Source organism: Siphateles boraxobius, unplaced genomic scaffold (assembly GCF_051911475.1).
Source record: "Siphateles boraxobius isolate OS27281-9 unplaced genomic scaffold, OSU_SipBor_1 73, whole genome shotgun sequence".
NCBI classification, from domain to species: Eukaryota; Metazoa; Chordata; class Actinopteri; order Cypriniformes; family Leuciscidae; genus Siphateles; species Siphateles boraxobius.
Genome location: NW_027509201.1, coordinates 675962 through 697500, shown reverse-complemented (window position 1 = coordinate 697500; position 21539 = coordinate 675962). Strand labels below are relative to the sequence as shown.

General features: G+C 38.9%; 1 protein-coding gene across 4 annotated transcripts in view; it reads right to left on the bottom strand.

Moving 5' to 3' along the window:
- The window catches only part of mypn (myopalladin), a 48479-nt gene that overhangs the window by 3769 nt on the left and 23171 nt on the right, over positions 1–21539 (bottom strand). For 3 of the 4 annotated variants that reach the window (XM_077217355.1, XM_077217356.1, XM_077217357.1), the window contains 8 exons: positions 19781–19858; positions 18052–18273; positions 17198–17347; positions 17040–17116; positions 14747–14873; positions 13270–13477; positions 11834–11999; positions 10696–10829 (listed from right to left, as the gene is read on the bottom strand). In XM_077217355.1, coding sequence (XP_077073470.1) covers positions 10696–10829; positions 11834–11999; positions 13270–13477; positions 14747–14873; positions 17040–17116; positions 17198–17347; positions 18052–18273; positions 19781–19858 — 1162 coding nt within the window. The remainder of the gene's footprint in view (positions 1–10695; positions 10830–11833; positions 12000–13269; positions 13478–14746; positions 14874–17039; positions 17117–17197; positions 17348–18051; positions 18274–19780; positions 19859–21539) is intronic. The other variant, XM_077217358.1, reaches the window with a different exon arrangement.

Here is a 21539-nt window from a genome sequence, read left to right as displayed (position 1 = left end):
CACACAACACAACATCAGTCACACAAGCGTCTGCTTTATCTGTGCTCACTCAGGTACTGCACACAACACAACATCAGTCACACAAGCGTCTGCTTTATCTGTGCACACTCAGGTACTGCACACAACACAACAACAGTCACACAAGCGTCTGCTTTATCTGTGCACACTCAGGTACTGCACACAACACAACATCAGTCACACAAGCGTCTGCTTTATCTGTGCTCACTCAGGTACTGCACACAACACAACAACAGTCACACAAGCGTCTGCTTTATCTGTGCACACTCAGGTACTGCACACAACACAACATCAGTCACACAAGCGTCTGCTTTATCTGTGCTCACTCAGGTACTGCACACAACACAACATCAGTCACACAAGCGTCTGCTTTATCTGTGCTCACTCAGGTACTGCACACAACACAACAACAGTCACACAAGTGTCTGCTTTATCTGTGCTCACTCAGGTACTGTACACAACACAACATCAGTCACACAAGCGTCTGCTTTATCTGTGCTCACTCAGGTACTGTACACAACACAACAACAGTCACACAAGCGTCTGCTTTATCTGTGCTCACTCAGGTACTGCACACAACACAACATCAGTCACACAAGCGTCTGCTTTATCTGTGCTCACTCAGGTACTGTACACAACACAACAACAGTCACACAAGCGTCTGCTTTATCTGTGCTCACTCAGGTACTGTACACAACACAACAACAGTCACACAAGCGTCTGCTTTATCTGTGCACACTCAGGTACTGCACACAACACAACATCAGTCACACAAGCGTCTGCTTTATCTGTGCTCACTCAGGTACTGCACACAACACAACATCAGTCACACAAGCGTCTGCTTTATCTGTGCTCACTCAGGTACTGCACACAACACAACATCAGTCACACAAGCGTCTGCTTTATCTGTGCACACTCAGGTACTGCACACAACACAACATCAGTCACACAAGCGTCTGCTTTATCTGTGCTCACTCAGGTACTGCACACAACACAACAACAGTCACACAAGCGTCTGCTTTATCTGTGCACACTCAGGTACTGCACACAACACAACATCAGTCACACAAGCGTCTGCTTTATCTGTGCTCACTCAGGTACTGCACACAACACAACAACAGTCACACAAGCGTCTGCTTTATCTGTGCTCACTCAGGTACTGCACACAACACAACATCAGTCACACAAGCGTCTGCTTTATCTGTGCTCACTCAGGTACTGCACACAACACAACAACAGTCACACAAGCGTCTGCTTTATCTGTGCTCACTCAGGTACTGTACACAACACAACATCAGTCACACAAGCGTCTGCTTTATCTGTGCTCACTCAGGTACTGCACACAACACAACAACAGTCACACAAGCGTCTGCTTTATCTGTGCTCACTCAGGTACTGCACACAACACAACATCAGTCACACAAGCGTCTGCTTTATCTGTGCTCACTCAGGTACTGCACACAACACAACAACAGTCACACAAGCGTCTGCTTTATCTGTGCTCACTCAGGTACTGTACACAACACAACATCAGTCACACAAGCGTCTGCTTTATCTGTGCTCACTCAGGTACTGCACACAACACAACAACAGTCACACAAGCGTCTGCTTTATCTGTGCTCACTCAGGTACTGCACACAACACAACATCAGTCACACAAGCGTCTGCTTTATCTGTGCTCACTCAGGTACTGCACACAACACAACAACAGTCACACAAGCGTCTGCTTTATCTGTGCTCACTCAGGTACTGTACACAACACAACATCAGTCACACAAGCGTCTGCTTTATCTGTGCTCACTCAGGTACTGCACACAACACAACAACAGTCACACAAGCGTCTGCTTTATCTGTGCTCACTCAGGTACTGCACACAACACAACATCAGTCACACAAGCGTCTGCTTTATCTGTGCACACTCAGGTACTGCACACAACACAACATCAGTCACACAAGCGTCTGCTTTATCTGTGCTCACTTAGGTACTGTACACAACACAACATCAGTCACACAAGCGTCTGCTTTATCTGTGCTCACTCAGGTACTGTACACAACACAACATCAGTCACAAAAGCGTCTGCTTTATCTGTGCTCACTCAGGTACTGTACACAACACAACATCAGTCACACAAGCGTCTGCTTTATCTGTGCACACTCAGGTACTGCACACAACACAACATCAGTCACACAAGCGTCTGCTTTATCTGTGCTCACTCAGGTACTGCACACAACACAACATCAGTCACACAAGCGTCTGCTTTATCTGTGCTCACTCAGGTACTGCACACAACACAACATCAGTCACACAAGCGTCTGCTTTATCTGTGCTCACTCAGTGACTGCACACAACACAACAACAGTCACACAAGCATCTGCTTTATCTGTGCTCACTCAGGTACTGTACACAACACAACATCAGTCACACAAGCGTCTGCTTTATCTGTGCTCACTCAGGTACTGCACACAACACAACATCAGTCACACAAGCGTCTGCTTTATCTGTGCTCACTCAGTGACTGCACACAACACAACAACAGTCACACAAGCGTCTGCTTTATCTGTGCTCACTCAGGTACTGTACACAACACAACATCAGTCACACAAGCGTCTGCTTTATCTGTGCTCACTCAGGTACTGTACACAACACAACATCAGTCACACAAGCGTCTGCTTTATCTGTGCTCACTCAGGTACTGCACACAACACAACAACAGTCACACAAGCGTCTGCTTTATCTGTGCACACTCAGGTACTGTACAAACACAACATCAGTCACACAAGCGTCTGCTTTATCTGTGCTCACTCAGGTACTGCACACAACACAACAACAGTCACACAAGCGTCTGCTTTATCTGTGCTCACTCAGGTACTGTACACAACACAACATCAGTCACACAAGCGTCTGCTTTATCTGTGCTCACTCAGGTACTGCACACAACACAACAACAGTCACACAAGCGTCTGCTTTATCTGTGCTCACTCAGGTACTGCACACAACACAACATCAGTCACACAAGCGTCTGCTTTATCTGTGCACACTCAGGTACTGCACACAACACAACATCAGTCACACAAGCGTCTGCTTTATCTGTGCTCACTCAGGTACTGTACACAACACAACATCAGTCACACAAGCGTCTGCTTTATCTGTGCTCACTCAGGTACTGTACACAACACAACATCAGTCACACAAGCGTCTGCTTTATCTGTGCTCACTCAGGTACTGTACACAACACAACATCAGTCACACAAGCGTCTGCTTTATCTGTGCACACTCAGGTACTGCACACAACACAACATCAGTCACACAAGCGTCTGCTTTATCTGTGCTCACTCAGGTACTGCACACAACACAACATCAGTCACACAAGCGTCTGCTTTATCTGTGCTCACTCAGGTACTGCACACAACACAACATCAGTCACACAAGCGTCTGCTTTATCTGTGCTCACTCAGTGACTGCACACAACACAACAACAGTCACACAAGCGTCTGCTTTATCTGTGCTCACTCAGGTACTGTACACAACACAACATCAGTCACACAAGCGTCTGCTTTATCTGTGCTCACTCAGGTACTGCACACAACACAACATCAGTCACACAAGCGTCTGCTTTATCTGTGCTCACTCAGTGACTGCACACAACACAACAACAGTCACACAAGCGTCTGCTTTATCTGTGCTCACTCAGGTACTGTACACAACACAACATCAGTCACACAAGCGTCTGCTTTATCTGTGCTCACTCAGGTACTGTACACAACACAACATCAGTCACACAAGCGTCTGCTTTATCTGTGCTCACTCAGGTACTGCACACAACACAACAACAGTCACACAAGCGTCTGCTTTATCTGTGCACACTCAGGTACTGTACAAACACAACATCAGTCACACAAGCGTCTGCTTTATCTGTGCACACTCAGGTACTGCACACAACACAACATCAGTCACACAAGCGTCTGCTTTATCTGTGCTCACTCAGTGACTGCACACAACACAACAACAGTCACACAAGCGTCTGCTTTATCTGTGCTCACTCAGGTACTGCACACAACACAACATCAGTCACACAAGCGTCTGCTTTATCTGTGCTCACTCAGTGACTGCACACAACACAACAACAGTCACACAAGCGTCTGCTTTATCTGTGCTCACTCAGGTACTGTACACAACACAACATCAGTCACACAAGCGTCTGCTTTATCTGTGCTCACTCAGGTACTGTACACAACACAACATCAGTCACACAAGCGTCTGCTTTATCTGTGCACACTCAGGTACTGCACACAACACAACATCAGTCACACAAGCGTCTGCTTTATCTGTGCACACTCAGGTACTGCACACAACACAACATCAGTCACACAAGCGTCTGCTTTATCTGTGCACACTCAGGTACTGCACACAACACAACATCAGTCACACAAGCGTCTGCTTTATCTGTGCTCACTCAGGTACTGCACACAACACAACATCAGTCACACAAGCGTCTGCTTTATCTGCGCTCACTCAGGTACTGCACACAACACAACATCAGTCACACAAGCGTCTGCTTTATCTGTGCTCACTCAGGTACTGCACACAACACAACATCAGTCACACAAGCGTCTGCTTTATCTGTGCTCACTCAGGTACTGCACACAACACAACATCAGTCACACAAGCCTCTGCTTTATCTGTGCACACTCAGGTACTGTACACAACACAACAACAGTCACACAAGCGTCTGCTTTATCTGTGCTCACTCAGGTACTGTACACAACACAACAACAGTCACACAAGCGTCTGCTTTATCTGTGCTCACTCAGGTACTGTACACAACACAACATCAGTCACACAAGCGTCTGCTTTATCTGTGCTCACTCAGGTACTGTACACAACACAACAACAGTCACACAAGCGTCTGCTTTATCTGTGCACACTCAGGTACTGTACAAACACAACAACAGTCACACAAGCGTCTGCTTTATCTGTGCACACTCAGGTACTGTACACAACACAACATCAGTCACACAAGCGTCTGCTTTATCTGTGTTCACTCAGGTACTGCACACAACACAACATCAGTCACACAAGCGTCTGCTTTATCTGTGTTCACTCAGGTACTGCACACAACACAACATCAGTCACACAAGCGTCTGCTTTATCTGTGTTCACTCAGGTACTGCACACAACACAACAACAGTCACACAAGCGTCTGGTTTATCTGCGCTCACTCAGGTACTGTACACAACACAACAACAGTCACACAAGCGTCTGCTTTATCTGTGCTCACTCAGGTACTGCACACAACACAACATCAGTCACACAAGCGTCTGCTTTATCTGTGCTCACTCAGGTACTGTACACAACACAACAACAGTCACACAAGCGTCTGCTTTATCTGCGCTCACTCAGGTACTGTACACAACACAACAACAGTCACACAAGCGTCTGCTTTATCTGCGCTCACTCAGGTACTGTACACAACACAACAACAGTCACACAAGCGTCTGCTTTATCTGTGCTCACTCAGGTACTGTACACAACACAACATCAGTCACACAAGCGTCTGCTTTATCTGTGCTCACTCAGGTACTGCACACAACACAACATCAGTCACACAAGCGTCTGCTTTATCTGTGCACACTCAGGTACTGTACAAACACAACAACAGTCACACAAGCGTCTGCTTTATCTGCGCTCACTCAGGTACTGTACACAACACAACAACAGTCACACAAGCGTCTGCTTTATCTGTGCTCACTCAGGTACTGTACACAACACAACATCAGTCACACAAGCGTCTGCTTTATCTGTGCTCACTCAGGTACTGCACACAACACAACATCAGTCACACAAGCGTCTGCTTTATCTGTGCACACTCAGGTACTGTACAAACACAACAACAGTCACACAAGCGTCTGCTTTATCTGTGCCCACTCAGGTACTGTACACAACACAACAACAGTCACACAAGCGTCTGCTTTATCTGTGCTCACTCAGGTACTGTACACAACACAACATCAGTCACACAAGCGTCTGCTTTATCTGTGCTCACTCAGGTACTGTACACAACACAACAACAGTCACACAAGCGTCTGCTTTATCTGTGCACACTCAGGTACTGTACAAACACAACAACAGTCACACAAGCGTCTGCTTTATCTGTGCACACTCAGGTACTGTACACAACACAACATCAGTCACACAAGCGTCTGCTTTATCTGTGTTCACTCAGGTACTGCACACAACACAACATCAGTCACACAAGCGTCTGCTTTATCTGTGTTCACTCAGGTACTGCACACAACACAACATCAGTCACACAAGCGTCTGCTTTATCTGTGTTCACTCAGGTACTGCACACAACACAACAACAGTCACACAAGCGTCTGGTTTATCTGCGCTCACTCAGGTACTGTACACAACACAACAACAGTCACACAAGCGTCTGCTTTATCTGTGCTCACTCAGGTACTGCACACAACACAACATCAGTCACACAAGCGTCTGCTTTATCTGTGCTCACTCAGGTACTGTACACAACACAACAACAGTCACACAAGCGTCTGCTTTATCTGCGCTCACTCAGGTACTGTACACAACACAACAACAGTCACACAAGCGTCTGCTTTATCTGTGCTCACTCAGGTACTGTACACAACACAACATCAGTCACACAAGCGTCTGCTTTACTTGTGCTCACTCAGGTACTGCACACAACACAACATCAGTCACACAAGCGTCTGCTTTATCTGTGCTCACTCAGGTACTGTACACAACACAACAACAGTCACACAAGCGTCTGCTTTATCTGCGCTCACTCAGGTACTGTACACAACACAACAACAGTCACACAAGCGTCTGCTTTATCTGTGCTCACTCAGGTACTGCACACAACACAACATCAGTCACACAAGCGTCTGCTTTATCTGTGCTCACTCAGGTACTGCACACAACACAACATCAGTCACACAAGCGTCTGCTTTATCTGTGCACACTCAGGTACTGTACACAACACAACAACAGTCACACAAGCGTCTGCTTTATCTGCGCTCACTCAGGTACTGTACACAACACAACAACAGTCACACAAGCGTCTGCTTTATCTGCGCTCACTCAGGTACTGTACACAACACAACAACAGTCACACAAGCGTCTGCTTTATCTGCGCTCACTCAGGTACTGTACACAACACAACAACAGTCACACAAGCGTCTGCTTTATCTGTGCTCACTCAGGTACTGTACACAACACAACAACAGTCACACAAGCGTCTGCTTTATCTGTGCTCACTCAGGTACTGTACACAACACAACATCAGTCACACAAGCGTCTGCTTTATCTGCGCTCACTCAGGTACTGCACACAACACAACATCAGTCACACAAGCGTCTGCTTTATCTGCGCTCACTCAGGTACTGCACACAACACAACAACAGACACACAAGCGTCTGCTTTATCTGCGCTCACTCAGGTACTGCACACAACACAACAACAGTCACACAAGCGTCTTCTTTATCTGTGCTCACTCAGGTACTGCACACAACACAACATCAGTCACACAAGCGTCTGCTTTATCTGCGCTCACTCAGGTACTGTACACAACACAACAACAGTCACACAAGCGTCTGCTTTATCTGTGCTCACTCAGGTACTGCACACAACACAACAACAGTCACACAAGCGTCTGCTTTATCTGTGCTCACTCAGGTACTGCACACAACACAACAACAGTCACACAAGCGTCTGCTTTATCTGTGCTCACTCAGGTACTGCACACAACACAACATCAGTCACACAAGCGTCTGCTTTATCTGTGCTCACTCAGGTACTGCACACAACACAACATCAGTCACACAAGCGTCTGCTTTATCTGTGCACACTCAGGTACTGCACACCACACAACACAACAACAGTCACACAAGCGTCTGCTTTATCTGTGCTCACTCAGGTACTGCACACAACACAACATCAGTCACACAAGCGTCTGCTTTATCTGTGCTCACTCAGGTACTGCACACAACACAACATCAGTCACACAAGCGTCTGCTTTATCTGTGCTCACTCAGGTACTGCACACAACACAACATCAGTCACACAAGCGTCTGCTTTATCTGTGCACACTCAGGTACTGCACACCACACAACACAACAACAGTCACACAAGCGTCTGCTTTATCTGTGCTCACTCAGGTACTGCACACAACACAACATCAGTCACACAAGCGTCTGCTTTATCTGTGCTCACTCAGGTACTGCACACAACACAACAACAGTCACACAAGCGTCTGCTTTATCTGTGCTCACTCAGGTACTGCACACAACACAACAACAGTCACACAAGTGTCTGCTTTATCTGTGCTCACTCAGGTACTGCACACAACACAACAACAGTCACACAAGCGTCTGCTTTATCTGTGCTCACTCAGGTACTGTACACAACACAACAACAGTCACACAAGCGTCTGCTTTATCTGCGCTCACTCAGGTACTGCACACAACACAACAACAGTCACACAAGCGTCTGCTTTATCTGTGCTCACTCAGGTACTGCACACAACACAACAACAGTCACACAAGCGTCTGCTTTATCTGTGCTCACTCAGGTACTGGACACAACACAACAACAGTCACACAAGCGTCTGCTTTATCTGTGCTCACTCAGGTACTGCACACAACACAACAACAGTCACACAAGCGTCTGCTTTATCTGTGCTCACTCAGGTACTGCACACAACACAACATCAGTCACACAAGCGTCTGCTTTATCTGTGCTCACTCAGGTACTGCACACAACACAACATCAGTCACACAAGTGTCTGCTTTATCTGTGCTCACTCAGGTACTGCACACAACACAACAACAGTCACACAAGCGTCTGCTTTACTTGTGCTCACTCAGGTACTGCACACAACACAACAACAGTCACACAAGCGTCTGCTTTATCTGTGCTCACTCAGGTACTGCACACAACACAACATCAGTCACACAAGCGTCTGCTTTATCTGTGCTCACTCAGGTACTGCACACAACACAACATCAGTCACACAAGCGTCTGCTTTATCTGTGCTCACTCAGGTACTGCACACAACACAACATCAGTCACACAAGCGTCTGCTTTATCTGCGCTCACTCAGGTACTGCACACAACACAACATCAGTCACACAAGCGTCTGCTTTATCTGTGCCCACTCAGGTACTGTACACAACACAACAACAGTCACACAAGCGTCTGCTTTATCTGCGCTCACTCAGGTACTGTACACAACACAACAACAGTCACACAAGCGTCTGCTTTATCTGCGCTCACTCAGGTACTGCACACAACACAACATCAGTCACACAAGCGTCTGCTTTATCTGTGCCCACTCAGGTACTGTACACAACACAACAACAGTCACACAAGCGTCTGCTTTATCTGCGCTCACTCAGGTACTGCACACAACACAACAACAGTCACACAAGCGTCTGCTTTATCTGTGCTCACTCAGGTACTGTACACAACACAACATCAGTCACACAAGCGTCTGCTTTATCTGCGCTCACTCAGGTACTGTACACAACAACATCACTAACACTTTATTTTACAGTGTCCTTGTTACATATGTTACATGTACTTACCGTAGTAATAACAGTAAATGATGCATAATTACATGCAACTAACCCTCAACCAAATCCTCATCCTAACCCTATAGTAAGTACATGTAGTTGCTTAATATTACTCAGTACTTAAATATGCAGTATAACTGCACTGTAAGAATGACACGTTAAAATAAAGTGTAACACAACATCTTATAAGCTTTAGAAGAGATTTATAAGTGTATGTATTTTTGGTGCTTTAATTGGTCACCATTTCTTTTAGTTTTTTTTAGGTTTTTGTTAATTAATTTTTTGCAGTTCACTTTAATAGACCTGTAGTGAAAAATGTATGAAAAAACAAACATTGGATGTTGTGTCTCAATCAATATACGGTTATTAAAAAGCTTGCATTATGATTATTAGAACATATATATTTTTTTAAATTACTAGAAGTTTTAGATGAAGGAAAATGTAGTAGTTTAAATTTAAATTATCAGGATGATTTCTTAAATTAGAAAAATAATGTTTAAATAGTTTTAGATGGCGGGTATTAAGATAGCAGTTGAATGTTTCATTAAAATAATTTTTTAGAATAATTAGGAAAAAATATGTTTAAAATAGTTAATAATATAGCAGTTTAATTTATTAGAATAATTTCTTTAATTTGATTTTTTTTAAATAGTTTTCAATAGAGTATTCATTTATTAGAATTATTTCTTTAATTAGAAAAATTGTTTAAAATAGTTTTAGATGGAGTAATAATATAGTTTCATTTATAAGAATAATTTCTTAAATTAATCCGAAAAGTTAGGTTTAAAATAGTTCTGGATGGAGTATTAAAATAGTTTAATTTTTTTTTTAATATTAGACTAATTTCTTAAAATAATCAGGAAAGTTAGGTTTAAAATAGTCTTAGATGGACTATTAATACAGTAGTTTAATTTAGCTTTTCATTCATTTATTTCTCATCATCAGATAACACACGTCCTCTACACTTTGCTTTACATCATTGCAGGAGAATGTATGCAGAATGCAGAATACTTTATAACTTTACTTTTTTTTTTTTAACCTCACAAATTTACAGTACTGAAACATAAAAAAAATACTCACCATATATGTCCAGTCTGGCTGTGCATGATATGATTCCAGCCTCGTTCTTTGCAGAGACTGTGTACCAGCCAGCATCTTCTTTACTGGTCGGTTGAATTAGTAGACATACGTAACCTGTAGTGTCCTGATGCATGCTGGGATAGCAGAACACAGGAAGTGAATGTCAAAATATGCTTTTTATTAATTTACTGTATTATATACTGATTTTAAAGGGTTAGTTCACCCAAAAATGAAAATTATGTCATTAATGACTCACCCTCATGTCGCTCCAAGCCCGTAAGACCTCCGTTCATCTTCAGAACACAGTTTAAGATACTTTAGATTTAGTCTGAGAGTTTTCTGTCCCTCCATTGAAAATGTATGTACGGTATACTGTCCTTGTCCAGAAAGGAAATAAAGACATCATCAAAGTAGTCCATGTGACATCAGGGGGTTAGTTAGAATTTTTTGAAGCATCGAAAATACATTTTGTTCCAAAAATAACAAAAACGACGACTTTATTCAGCATTGTATTCTCTTCTGGTTCTGTTGTCAATCCGCGTTCAGTGACGCTGCTGACGTAAGACGCTGCTGACGTGTGTCTGGTGCGTCCGTGTATTCGGGTTCAAATAAATATGTCTGGTAAAAAAAAAATGCAAGTCTTCCCCTGTGTGGAAATCCTTAGACATGTTTGCGAAGATTGTTTTGTTTCCAGCGTGCGTCTCCCTCAGACTGTAAACGAAGCTCGGGCGCACCAGACACACGTCAGCTCGTCTTACGTCAGCGGACTCATGAACGCGGATTGACAACAGAACCGGAAGACAATACAATGCTGAATAAAGTCGTCGTTTTTGTTATTTTTGGAACAAAATGTATTTTCGATGCTTCAAAAAATTCTAACTAACCCACTGATGTCACATGGACTACTTTGATGATGTCTTTATTGCCTTTCTGGACAAGGACAGTATACCGTACATAGATTTTCAATGGAGGGACAAAAAGCTCTCGGACTAAATCTAAAATATCTTAAACTGTGTTCTGAAGATGAACGGAGGTCTTACGGGCTTTGAGCAACATGAGGGTGAGTCAATAATGACATAATTTTCATTTTTGGGTGAACTAACCCTTTAAGGTCTCACAAACATCACAGTGACCTCACCTAACCCTGTCCTTCGAGTGAGGGATCGTGTCATTGTCTTTCTTCCAGTAAATGAGTGGCTGCGGCATTCCCACAACTCTGCACTCGAGACGCACCGGAGCTCCTTCTGCGATGCCCGTGTTCTGCAGCTTCTCCACGAAATATGGAGCCTGCTTTAGCTCTTTTTCTGTACATGTTTATTCCACAGGGGGGAAAAGGATCAAATATTTGATGCACAATTTATATTGGTTAGCTAATGTCTTGCATTTAAGCAGGAGGTTTTTCAAATTAAGCATGTTCAAACTTGTTGACTCTGTATTACATGCAATAAATCTTAACATTAATGAGTAGGACCTACAACAATACTTTTTACTACAACAATACTTCAATACAGATACTTTTACAAGTCAGCGGTTTCGCTGATAGACACCAATGATCATCTTCAGAAACATTTCTGATGTGCTTTATGGAAAAGCCCATTTCTACCTCATAAGAAACAAAACCTGCTTTGGTAAATCAAAATTCTGAGGTTAAAAAGTTAAAATTATGACACAAAAAATGTGATTATGAAATTAAAGAGTCGAAAATTAGATGAAAAGTCGAAATTATGACCAAAAGTCATGAGAATTGTTTTTTTTTAAATTATGACACTATAAATATGAGATAAAAAGTCAGTATCATAATTTCGGCTGCCATAATTCTGACTTTTTATGTCATATTTATTCAGTCACTATGTCATAAATCTGATTTATGGCATATTTATTGAGTCACTATGTCATAAATCTGACTTTTTATCTAATTTTTATTGAGTTAGGATGTCATAAATCTGATTTATGGCATATTATTGAGTTAGTGTGTCATAATTCTGACTTTTTATCTCAATTTTGACTCTCATAATTGACTTAGTGTGTCATAATTTCGGCTGCCATAATTCTAAGTCAATTATGAAAGTCAAAATTGAGAAACAAAATCAGAATTTTGACATACTCAATAAACATGAGATAAAAAGTAAGAATTATGGCAGCCGAAATGATGACATACAAAATAAATAAAAAGAGTCCAAATTTAAATAAAAAGTCTTTATGACAGTCGAGATTATATTATGACATCATTGTCAAGTATGCGACAGTCAAAATTGACAAAAAGTTATACGATAAAAAGTCATTGACAATGAAGTCAAAATGGACAGAAATTTACTTGATTATTATGTCAATTTCAATTTTTTATCCCAATGTTGACTGTCATAATGATTTTTTAAAATCTCATAATTGACTTAATTTGCAGTAATTTGAACTTTTTGTGACTTAATAATCTTCTTAAACTTAATAATGTTGACTTAGTCCTAAATCACATTTATGATTTACCAAAGGATGATACATTTTTCTTGTATGTAAGAAAAAAGCATTAATAACACTTGAATGTTAGAGAGCCCATCAGACAGGAAGTGTGTGTCTCACCCACGACCTTGAGCTGGAGGCAGAATGAACTCTGTCCTGCTTTATTCGAGGCGATGCAGGTGTACGTCCCGTCGTCAGCTTGAGTCAGAGGATCAATAACCAGAGAATGGATCCCGTTTTCTCGCACAAGCATTCGATGAGTGACGTCAGGATATATCGGCTTCCCGTTCAGAAGCCACATGATTTCAGGATGAGGTAATCCGCTCACCTACACAGCAGAGAAGGCTTCAGAGAACTGAGTTCAAACAAGTCAAAACATGCAATGGCAAGCTTGCAGCGAAATGTTATTTTTCATTGTACTGGATACTAGACAAAGGTCCTGAAAAGTATTTGGATAAGAGTCACTTTTCAAGCATTTTGAAATTCGACAAAAATAAGCTGAAATGGTTTTAAATGATACAACAATAGAATAGATACAACAAAATATTGAATGTGCACCTGTATTTTTATTTTATTTATATGTTTATTTATATAGGTAAAAAAATAAACATGATTCCAGTCGAAAACTGAAAAATATGTATTGCACATTGAGAGAATAGCATAAGCTAACCTGTACTTGAAAAACTGTACTTGCCGATAATATAATATGAATTAAATAAAAGACCACTTAAATGTATTTAAAGCGAGTACACTTTCATGACTGTTTCTCTACACAGTACACAGTAAAAAGTGTAATAATGACAAATTTGAATCATAGAACAATGTAAATCATTGTTTTAATAATCTTTTGCTGTACTTTAAAGTACACTTATTTTGATGTGTGGACTAACATACTAAAGCACATGTGAATTATACTTAATTATAATTTAACCGTAGTGTGTCATTCAATGTAACATTTAAAATGTAATGTACCAAATTGCAAACTTCATCATTCCACATATTTAATTACTAATATATTTAAATACATGACAGGAATTATATATAGTTTATCAGAATTAATTTATATATTTATTTATTAAATAATATATAAATATTTTATTTAACTATATATATATATATATATACACACACACACACACATAATACATTTAATAATATTTATTTATTTAATAATTGCTTTTTTACCATAAATGCTTGTCAGTGCATTCGGCGGTAATATTTGAATATATTTCAAAGATAATAGACGTAATTATAAAATTCCATATGAAGATGCACTTAATGCTTTTAAAAAAAAATCAAATTAAGTCTTCAGTTAAAATAACTGCATTTAATATAAATTTTAACTATTAATACATTTTAATTTAATTGCAATTAACATGCAATTAAGTGTCTACAAAACATTCCATTCGGTGCAAGTGTATATTTATTTAAAGTACATTATGTCCGCATTAAGTAAACTGTAAATGAAGACGTAGCTCAGTGTGTGTGTGTTTAGTGGAGGATGTGCTGAACTCCACCTGTGGTTTGACACCGAATGCAAAGATATTCACACATGTTAAGAGCTCAGATCTGTGTGTGTTCACTGTAGGTTTAATACCTTACAGTCTAACCGACAGAGCCGGCCCTCGTGGGCCAACATGTCTCCTGGAGCCTGCAGAAAGTGTGGACGATAGAAGCGTTCTTGAGCCGGTTCTCCCTCCACTTCCTGTACACGCGCTCGGACTCTGTGGAAAATCATGAGTGATGACAGAAATATTATGCATGCAAGCAGTGTATACAATGCATACAAGTTTGGGGACATTTCATTTTATATTTAACAATATCATTACAACACTATTTTCCTGTTATCTCTGTAAAGCTGCTTTGGATGTTGTGTCTCAATCGATATACGGTTATTAAAAAGCATGCATTATGATTATTAGAACATATATATGTTCTAAATTACTAGAAGAGATGAAGTAAAATTAAGTAGTTTAAATTATCAGGATGATTTCTTAAATTACAATCTTTATTGTAAAAAGCACTATACAGGTGAAACTCGAAAAATTAGAATATCATGCAAAACTTCATGTATTTCTGTAATTCAGATTAAAAGGTGAAACTAATATATTTAGTATATATAACTATATACATATGCATGATTATACTTTTCAGAGGGCCAACATTTCTGTGTTTAAAATCCTTTTTTTATTGATTTCATGTAATATTCTAACTTTTTTAAAATTTTAATTTGTGGTTTACATAAGCTGTAAACCATAATCATCAAAATTATAAGTTTTGGATGATATTCTAATTTTTCGAGTTTCACCTGTATAAATAAAGGTGACTTGACAGTGTTGGGGAAAGTTACTTTGAAAAGTAATGCATTATATCGCCTTACTCCCTTTAAAAGTCACTAATTGCGATACTTAGTTACTTTTTAAGAAAAGTAAAGCATCACGTTACTTTTGCTCACTTGTTTTTGGTTGGGCTTGTTTTTTTTCATAACAAAAAAAATCAATTTTTGGTGCACATTTAAAGGCCCTTTCAGACCAAAATTGAAATATTAAAATTTTAAAATTATTATTATTATTATTAAAATATTAAAATTTAAACCTTAAACAATCCTTTCAGCTGCTGTTCTGAGAACGCAAGAATAGGATGCAGGAGAAGAAAGTTTAACACTTACTTCACAAATAAAAACAAGTCATTTTTGCTTATGGTTTTACTGAATCATCGAAGATCAGCAGCAAGTACATTGGGGAATAAAATGAGATTTAAATGTATTTAATTTTTAAATTTATATTAAATGCAGTTATTTTAACAGAAGACCTAATTTGATTTAAAAAAACATTAAGTACATCTTCATATGGAATTTTATAATTACGTCTATTATCTTTGAAATATGGTCAAAGATTACTGCCGAATGTAATCTTAAAATAGATTAAATAAATAAATATTATTAAATATATATAGTGTGTGTGTGTGTGTATATATATATATATATATATATATATATATATATAGTTAAATAAATATATTTATATATTATTTAATAAATATATATATAATTGAATTCTGATAAACTATATATAATTACTGTCATGTATTTAAATATATTAGTAATTAAATATGTGTAATGATGAAGTTTGCAATTTGGTACATTACATTTTAAATGTTACATTGAATGACACACTACGGTTAAATTATAATTAAATATAATTCACATGTGCTTTAGTATGTTAGTCCACACATCAAAATAAGTGTACTTTAAAGTACAGCAAAAGATTATTAAAACAATGATTTACATTGTTCTATGATTCAAATTTGTCATTATTACACTTTTTACTGTGTACTGTGTAGAGAAACAGTCATGAAAGTGTACTCGCTTTAAATACATTTAAGTGGTCTTTTATTTGAGATTGAGATTATTAAATGCATACAAATATTTGTTTTATTTAACATATATAAAATTATTGGAGGTTTGCGTATTATTCTGATTTTGCATTTTTCAGTTAATTTTGAGGAATACTCAATCTTTTATGTGGAAGTGAGATGAGTAAATGCACGCTCACATTTAGTCTAGAACGACAATAACCATCATGTTTTACACACAACGCGTCTGCACTTACTCACGATTCCTCTCAACATGAGGACAGGAGGGCCGTCAGTGTCAGTCAATGCACGTGAAAAAGTAACTTGCGTTACTTATTTGAAAAAGTAATTTAGATATTTTGTTGTAAATTTAAAAGTAATGCGTTACTTTACTAGTTGCTTGAAAAAAGTAATCCGATTACGTAACTCAAGTTACTTGTAATGAGTTACCCCAAACACTGCATACAAGTCTATAAAACGTCAGCCATTGCAACTGGATAAGAACTTAATGAAAGCTGAGCATGGATGCAACTCACCTCTGAGAGTGAACCATGGGCCGGTTTCGTACGGGACCCGTTTGGACAATCAAATGACCAGAGCAACTTATTCTACCCTGTGGACATGACAAGAGGCTTGGCTTTTATTTAAACTATAATTCAATGGCATTTCTTATGGTTGTCTTTGCTGCCGTTACCTGTGGATTTGCTACCATGACTGTATAATTGCCGTCATCGTCGCTCGTAGCGGCTTCTATGTGTAACGAACACGTCCCATCACCCTCTCTGATCTTCCTGTAGTGCTCGTTCTTCTTCAAGATCTGCTTTCCATCCTTAAACCAGTAAACCTGTGGGAAGAGTACAAAATAAAAGTCCATCAACATACAGTTTGATGACTGAACTGAAACATACGTTTCTGTTTTGCTTAAAGACTTTAATATTTTCATATATAACAATTTTTTTGGGGGGGGGGAATTAGAATAAATTGACCAGAAAACAGTTTGAGAAGAAGTTTTATTCATTCATTTATTTATTTATTCATTCTAAAGAAATTAAGTTTTAATCAGAAAGAACATTTTACATTGATAAAAAATGATGGTGAAGACATTTATAATAGTAAAAAAATATTTATATTTCAAATAAACAGTTCTTTTGAACTTACTTAATCATGGTTTGCAAAAAAATATGAAGCAGCACAAATGCTTTCAACATTGATAATAATCATAAGTGTTTCTTGCGCATCAAATCATCATATTGTATGATTTCTGAAGGATCATGTGACACTGAAGACTGGAGTAATGATGCTGAAAATTCAGCTTTGATCACAGGAATAAATTACACTTTACTATATATTCACATAGAAAACAGCTGTTTTACATTGCAATATTATTTCACTGTTTTTACTTTATTTTTGATCAAATAAATGCAGCCTTGATGAGCAGAATGTTTTTTAACATTTAAAAAATCTTAGCGACCTTCACAATTAAACTCTTATTTTCTGCGCATGCTTTACAATAACATCCCAGAATCCCTCAGTCTGCCAAACACTCACCTTAGGAATTGGAATTCCAACGACTTTACAGGTAAATGTGACGGGAACCCCTTCCACGGCCCGTAAGTGCTTGAGTTTCTTGTCGAAAATGGGCGCGATGCATCTTCCCGTGGGAATTTCATCATGATGAACTTCATCATCCGACTCTTCCACTGGAGTTCTTTCCAAACGAAACTCAATCTCACTCATTAGCCGCTGCTCAAAGCTCGACGCCTTGTATTCCTACAAAACATGTAATTACGAAATGAACGAATTATCTTATCTGGTCATAAACGTGTCCCGTTTATGTTTTCATACATCTAAATGAAAAAAGCTTTGGAAACGTCTCTCCAGGATCTGTGGAAACATTATCCACAGTCGCAAACTGAATGTTAATGTTTTCTTAAAAATGTCTAAAAATACAATACACAATCATACAAATCAAGATATATCTAATAAATGACGATGATCAGTGGTCAGGTCACCGGATAAAATCAGCGACACATTTTACAATTATGCAAAACGATTACAATAATAACATAACATTATAATATATAGATTGAAGTCTTAAAAGAAAACTAGCCCTCAAAACGTCATGTTCCGGGGGTTCAAGAGAGGGTAAAAACAGTCATATAAAACTAAATTAGGACTGTTTTAATGCAAAAAACATTCCCAAAGTATGATATGAACCCAATAATATTCCTTCCTATTTAGTACCTATTAGTATATCAAGTTGCCCGAACAGCCCGTCTGTCTTGATAAAAACTGGGCGACCGCCAACATCCCTAATGTAGTCACCTCTATTTATAATACAGAACGGTCCTGTTCATTCCTATCTCTGTCTAGTCTCTCAAGCACTCATGTTTACTCACAGACAACGCTTGCATTCACATAGACACTGTGTTTGAGATGAAAAAACTACAGATTATACTGTAAATGGTTGAATGTAATGCTCATGTCATTATTGCTTCTGTTCGAGAAATCCATTGAACACCAATATTAATATTCTCATTTAGTTAGTACGTATAACATGTAGCATTTAATTTTATATATATATATATAGTTTCTCATGCATAATCGTTTATGACAGAATTCTAGTTAGAGTATTAGTTACGATTAGGGCTGTGAAATGATAAATTGCGATTAATAACATCCAAAATAAAAGTTTGTGTTTACATAATATATGTGTCTGTACTGTGTGCATAATTATTTTAATTCAGACACATGCATGTATATATTTAAGAAATATATGTGTGTGTATATATACATATATATATATATATATATACACATATATATAAATATATACATAATTTATATCATATTTAAATATTTTATATATAAATAACACATTTTTCTAACATATATACATGCATGTGTCTGTATTAAAATAATTATGCACACAGTACACACACATACATGTAAACACAAACTTTTATTTTGGATGGGATTAATCGTTTCACAGCCCTAGTTACGATTTACAATTACACTGCTATATTTTTATCATTCGTTAAACTGAGGTTTTAATGTTAAATCTTGCAAATAATTTTGGCCTTAAAAATATTTAAACGTTCTGCATCTTCCACTAAAATGAGTTATTATGCATGCAGCTCCATTAGTGGAAAAAGCAACCGCTTTATAATAACTCAGAAAGATTTGTTTATCATTTTCATTCAAATTGATTCTTATATGTTGATTAAAAAGCAATACAGATCAAAGCACTGCTTGCAATGGAGAAGATTCCTTGTACCTCATCATAGTTAATGACAGTTGCAGTGGGAATGTTTGGTCCGAGCGATCGGCTCACTTCCCCCACATAACTCGGCTTCTATGGAGGACAGGATGAATGACGGTGATGTAAACACAGAGACTAGTCACACATCAAGACAAATGTGTGTTTTAGTGTTACTCTGACAGTGTTAATATGGTGTATGATGCGGACGCATATTTGACACATGAAATGTTTTAGTAAGTGAAAAAGGTGACTCTTAAATGGGAAGGTCTTCGCTGATGCATATATATATATATATATATATATAGTATATATATATATATATATATATATATACACAGTATATACACTCACCTAAGGGATTATTAGGAACACCTGTTCAATTTCTCATTAATGCAATTATCGAATCAACCAATCACATGGCAGTTGCTTCAATGCATTTAGGGGTGTGGTCCTGGTCAAGACGATCTCCTGGACTCCAAACTGAATGTCAGAATGGGAAAGAAAGGTGATTTAAGCAATTTTGAGCGTGGCATGGTTGTTGGTGCCAGACGGGCCGGTCTGAGTATTTCACAATCTGCTCAGTTACTGGGATTTTCACGAACAACCATTTCTAGGGTTTACAAAGAATGGTGTGAAAAGGGAAACACATCCAGTATGCGGCAGTCCTGTGGGCGAAAATGCCTTGTTGATGCTAGAGGTCAGAGGAGAATGGGCCGACTGATTCAAGCTGATAGAAGAGCAACTTTGACTGAAATAACCACTCGTTACAACCGAGGTATGCAGCAAAGCATATGTGAAGCCACAACCTGCACAACCTTGAGGTGGATGGGCTACAACAGCAGAAGACCCCACCGGGTACCACTCATCTCCACTACAAATAAGAAAAAGAGGCTACAATTTGCAAGAGCTCACCAAAATTGGACAGTTGAAGACTGGAAAAATGTTGCCTGGTCTGATGAGTCTCGATTTCTGTTGAGACATTCAGATGGTAGAGTCAGAATTTGGCGTAAATAGAATGAGAACATGGATCCATCATGCCTTGTTACCACTGTGCAGGCTGGTGGTGGTGGTGTAATGGTGTGGGGGATGTTTTCTTGGCACACTTTAGGCCCCTTAGTGGCAATTGGGCATCGTTTAAATGCCACGGCCTAGCTGAGCATTGTTTCTGACAACGTCCATCCCTTTATGGCCACCATGTACCCATCCTCTGATGGCTACTTCCAGCAGGATAATGCACAAATGTCACAAAGCTTGAATCATTTCAAATTGGTTTCTTGAACATGACAATGAGTTCACTGTACTAAAATGGCCCCCACAGTCACCAGATCTCAACCCAATAGAGCATCTTTGGGATGTGGTGGAACGGGAGCTTCGTGCCCTGGATGTGCATCCCACAAATCTCCATCAACTGCAAGATGCTATCCTATCAATATGGGCCAACATTTCTAAAGAATGCTTTCAGCACCTTGTTGAATCAATGCCACGTAGAATGAATGCAGTTCTGAAGGCGAAAGGGGGTCAAACACAGTATTAGTGTGGTGTTCCTAATACTCCTTTAGGTGAGTGTATATGCATCAGCATATGTATGTATTTATGTATATATATATATATATATTTTTTTTTATGTATGTATATATATATATATATATGTATGTATTTTTATATATATATATATATATATATATATATATATATATACACATAAACATACATACACGTACTGTATATCCAAATAAATATAAAGACCACAAACAGAAATTAAGTTTTCATTAAT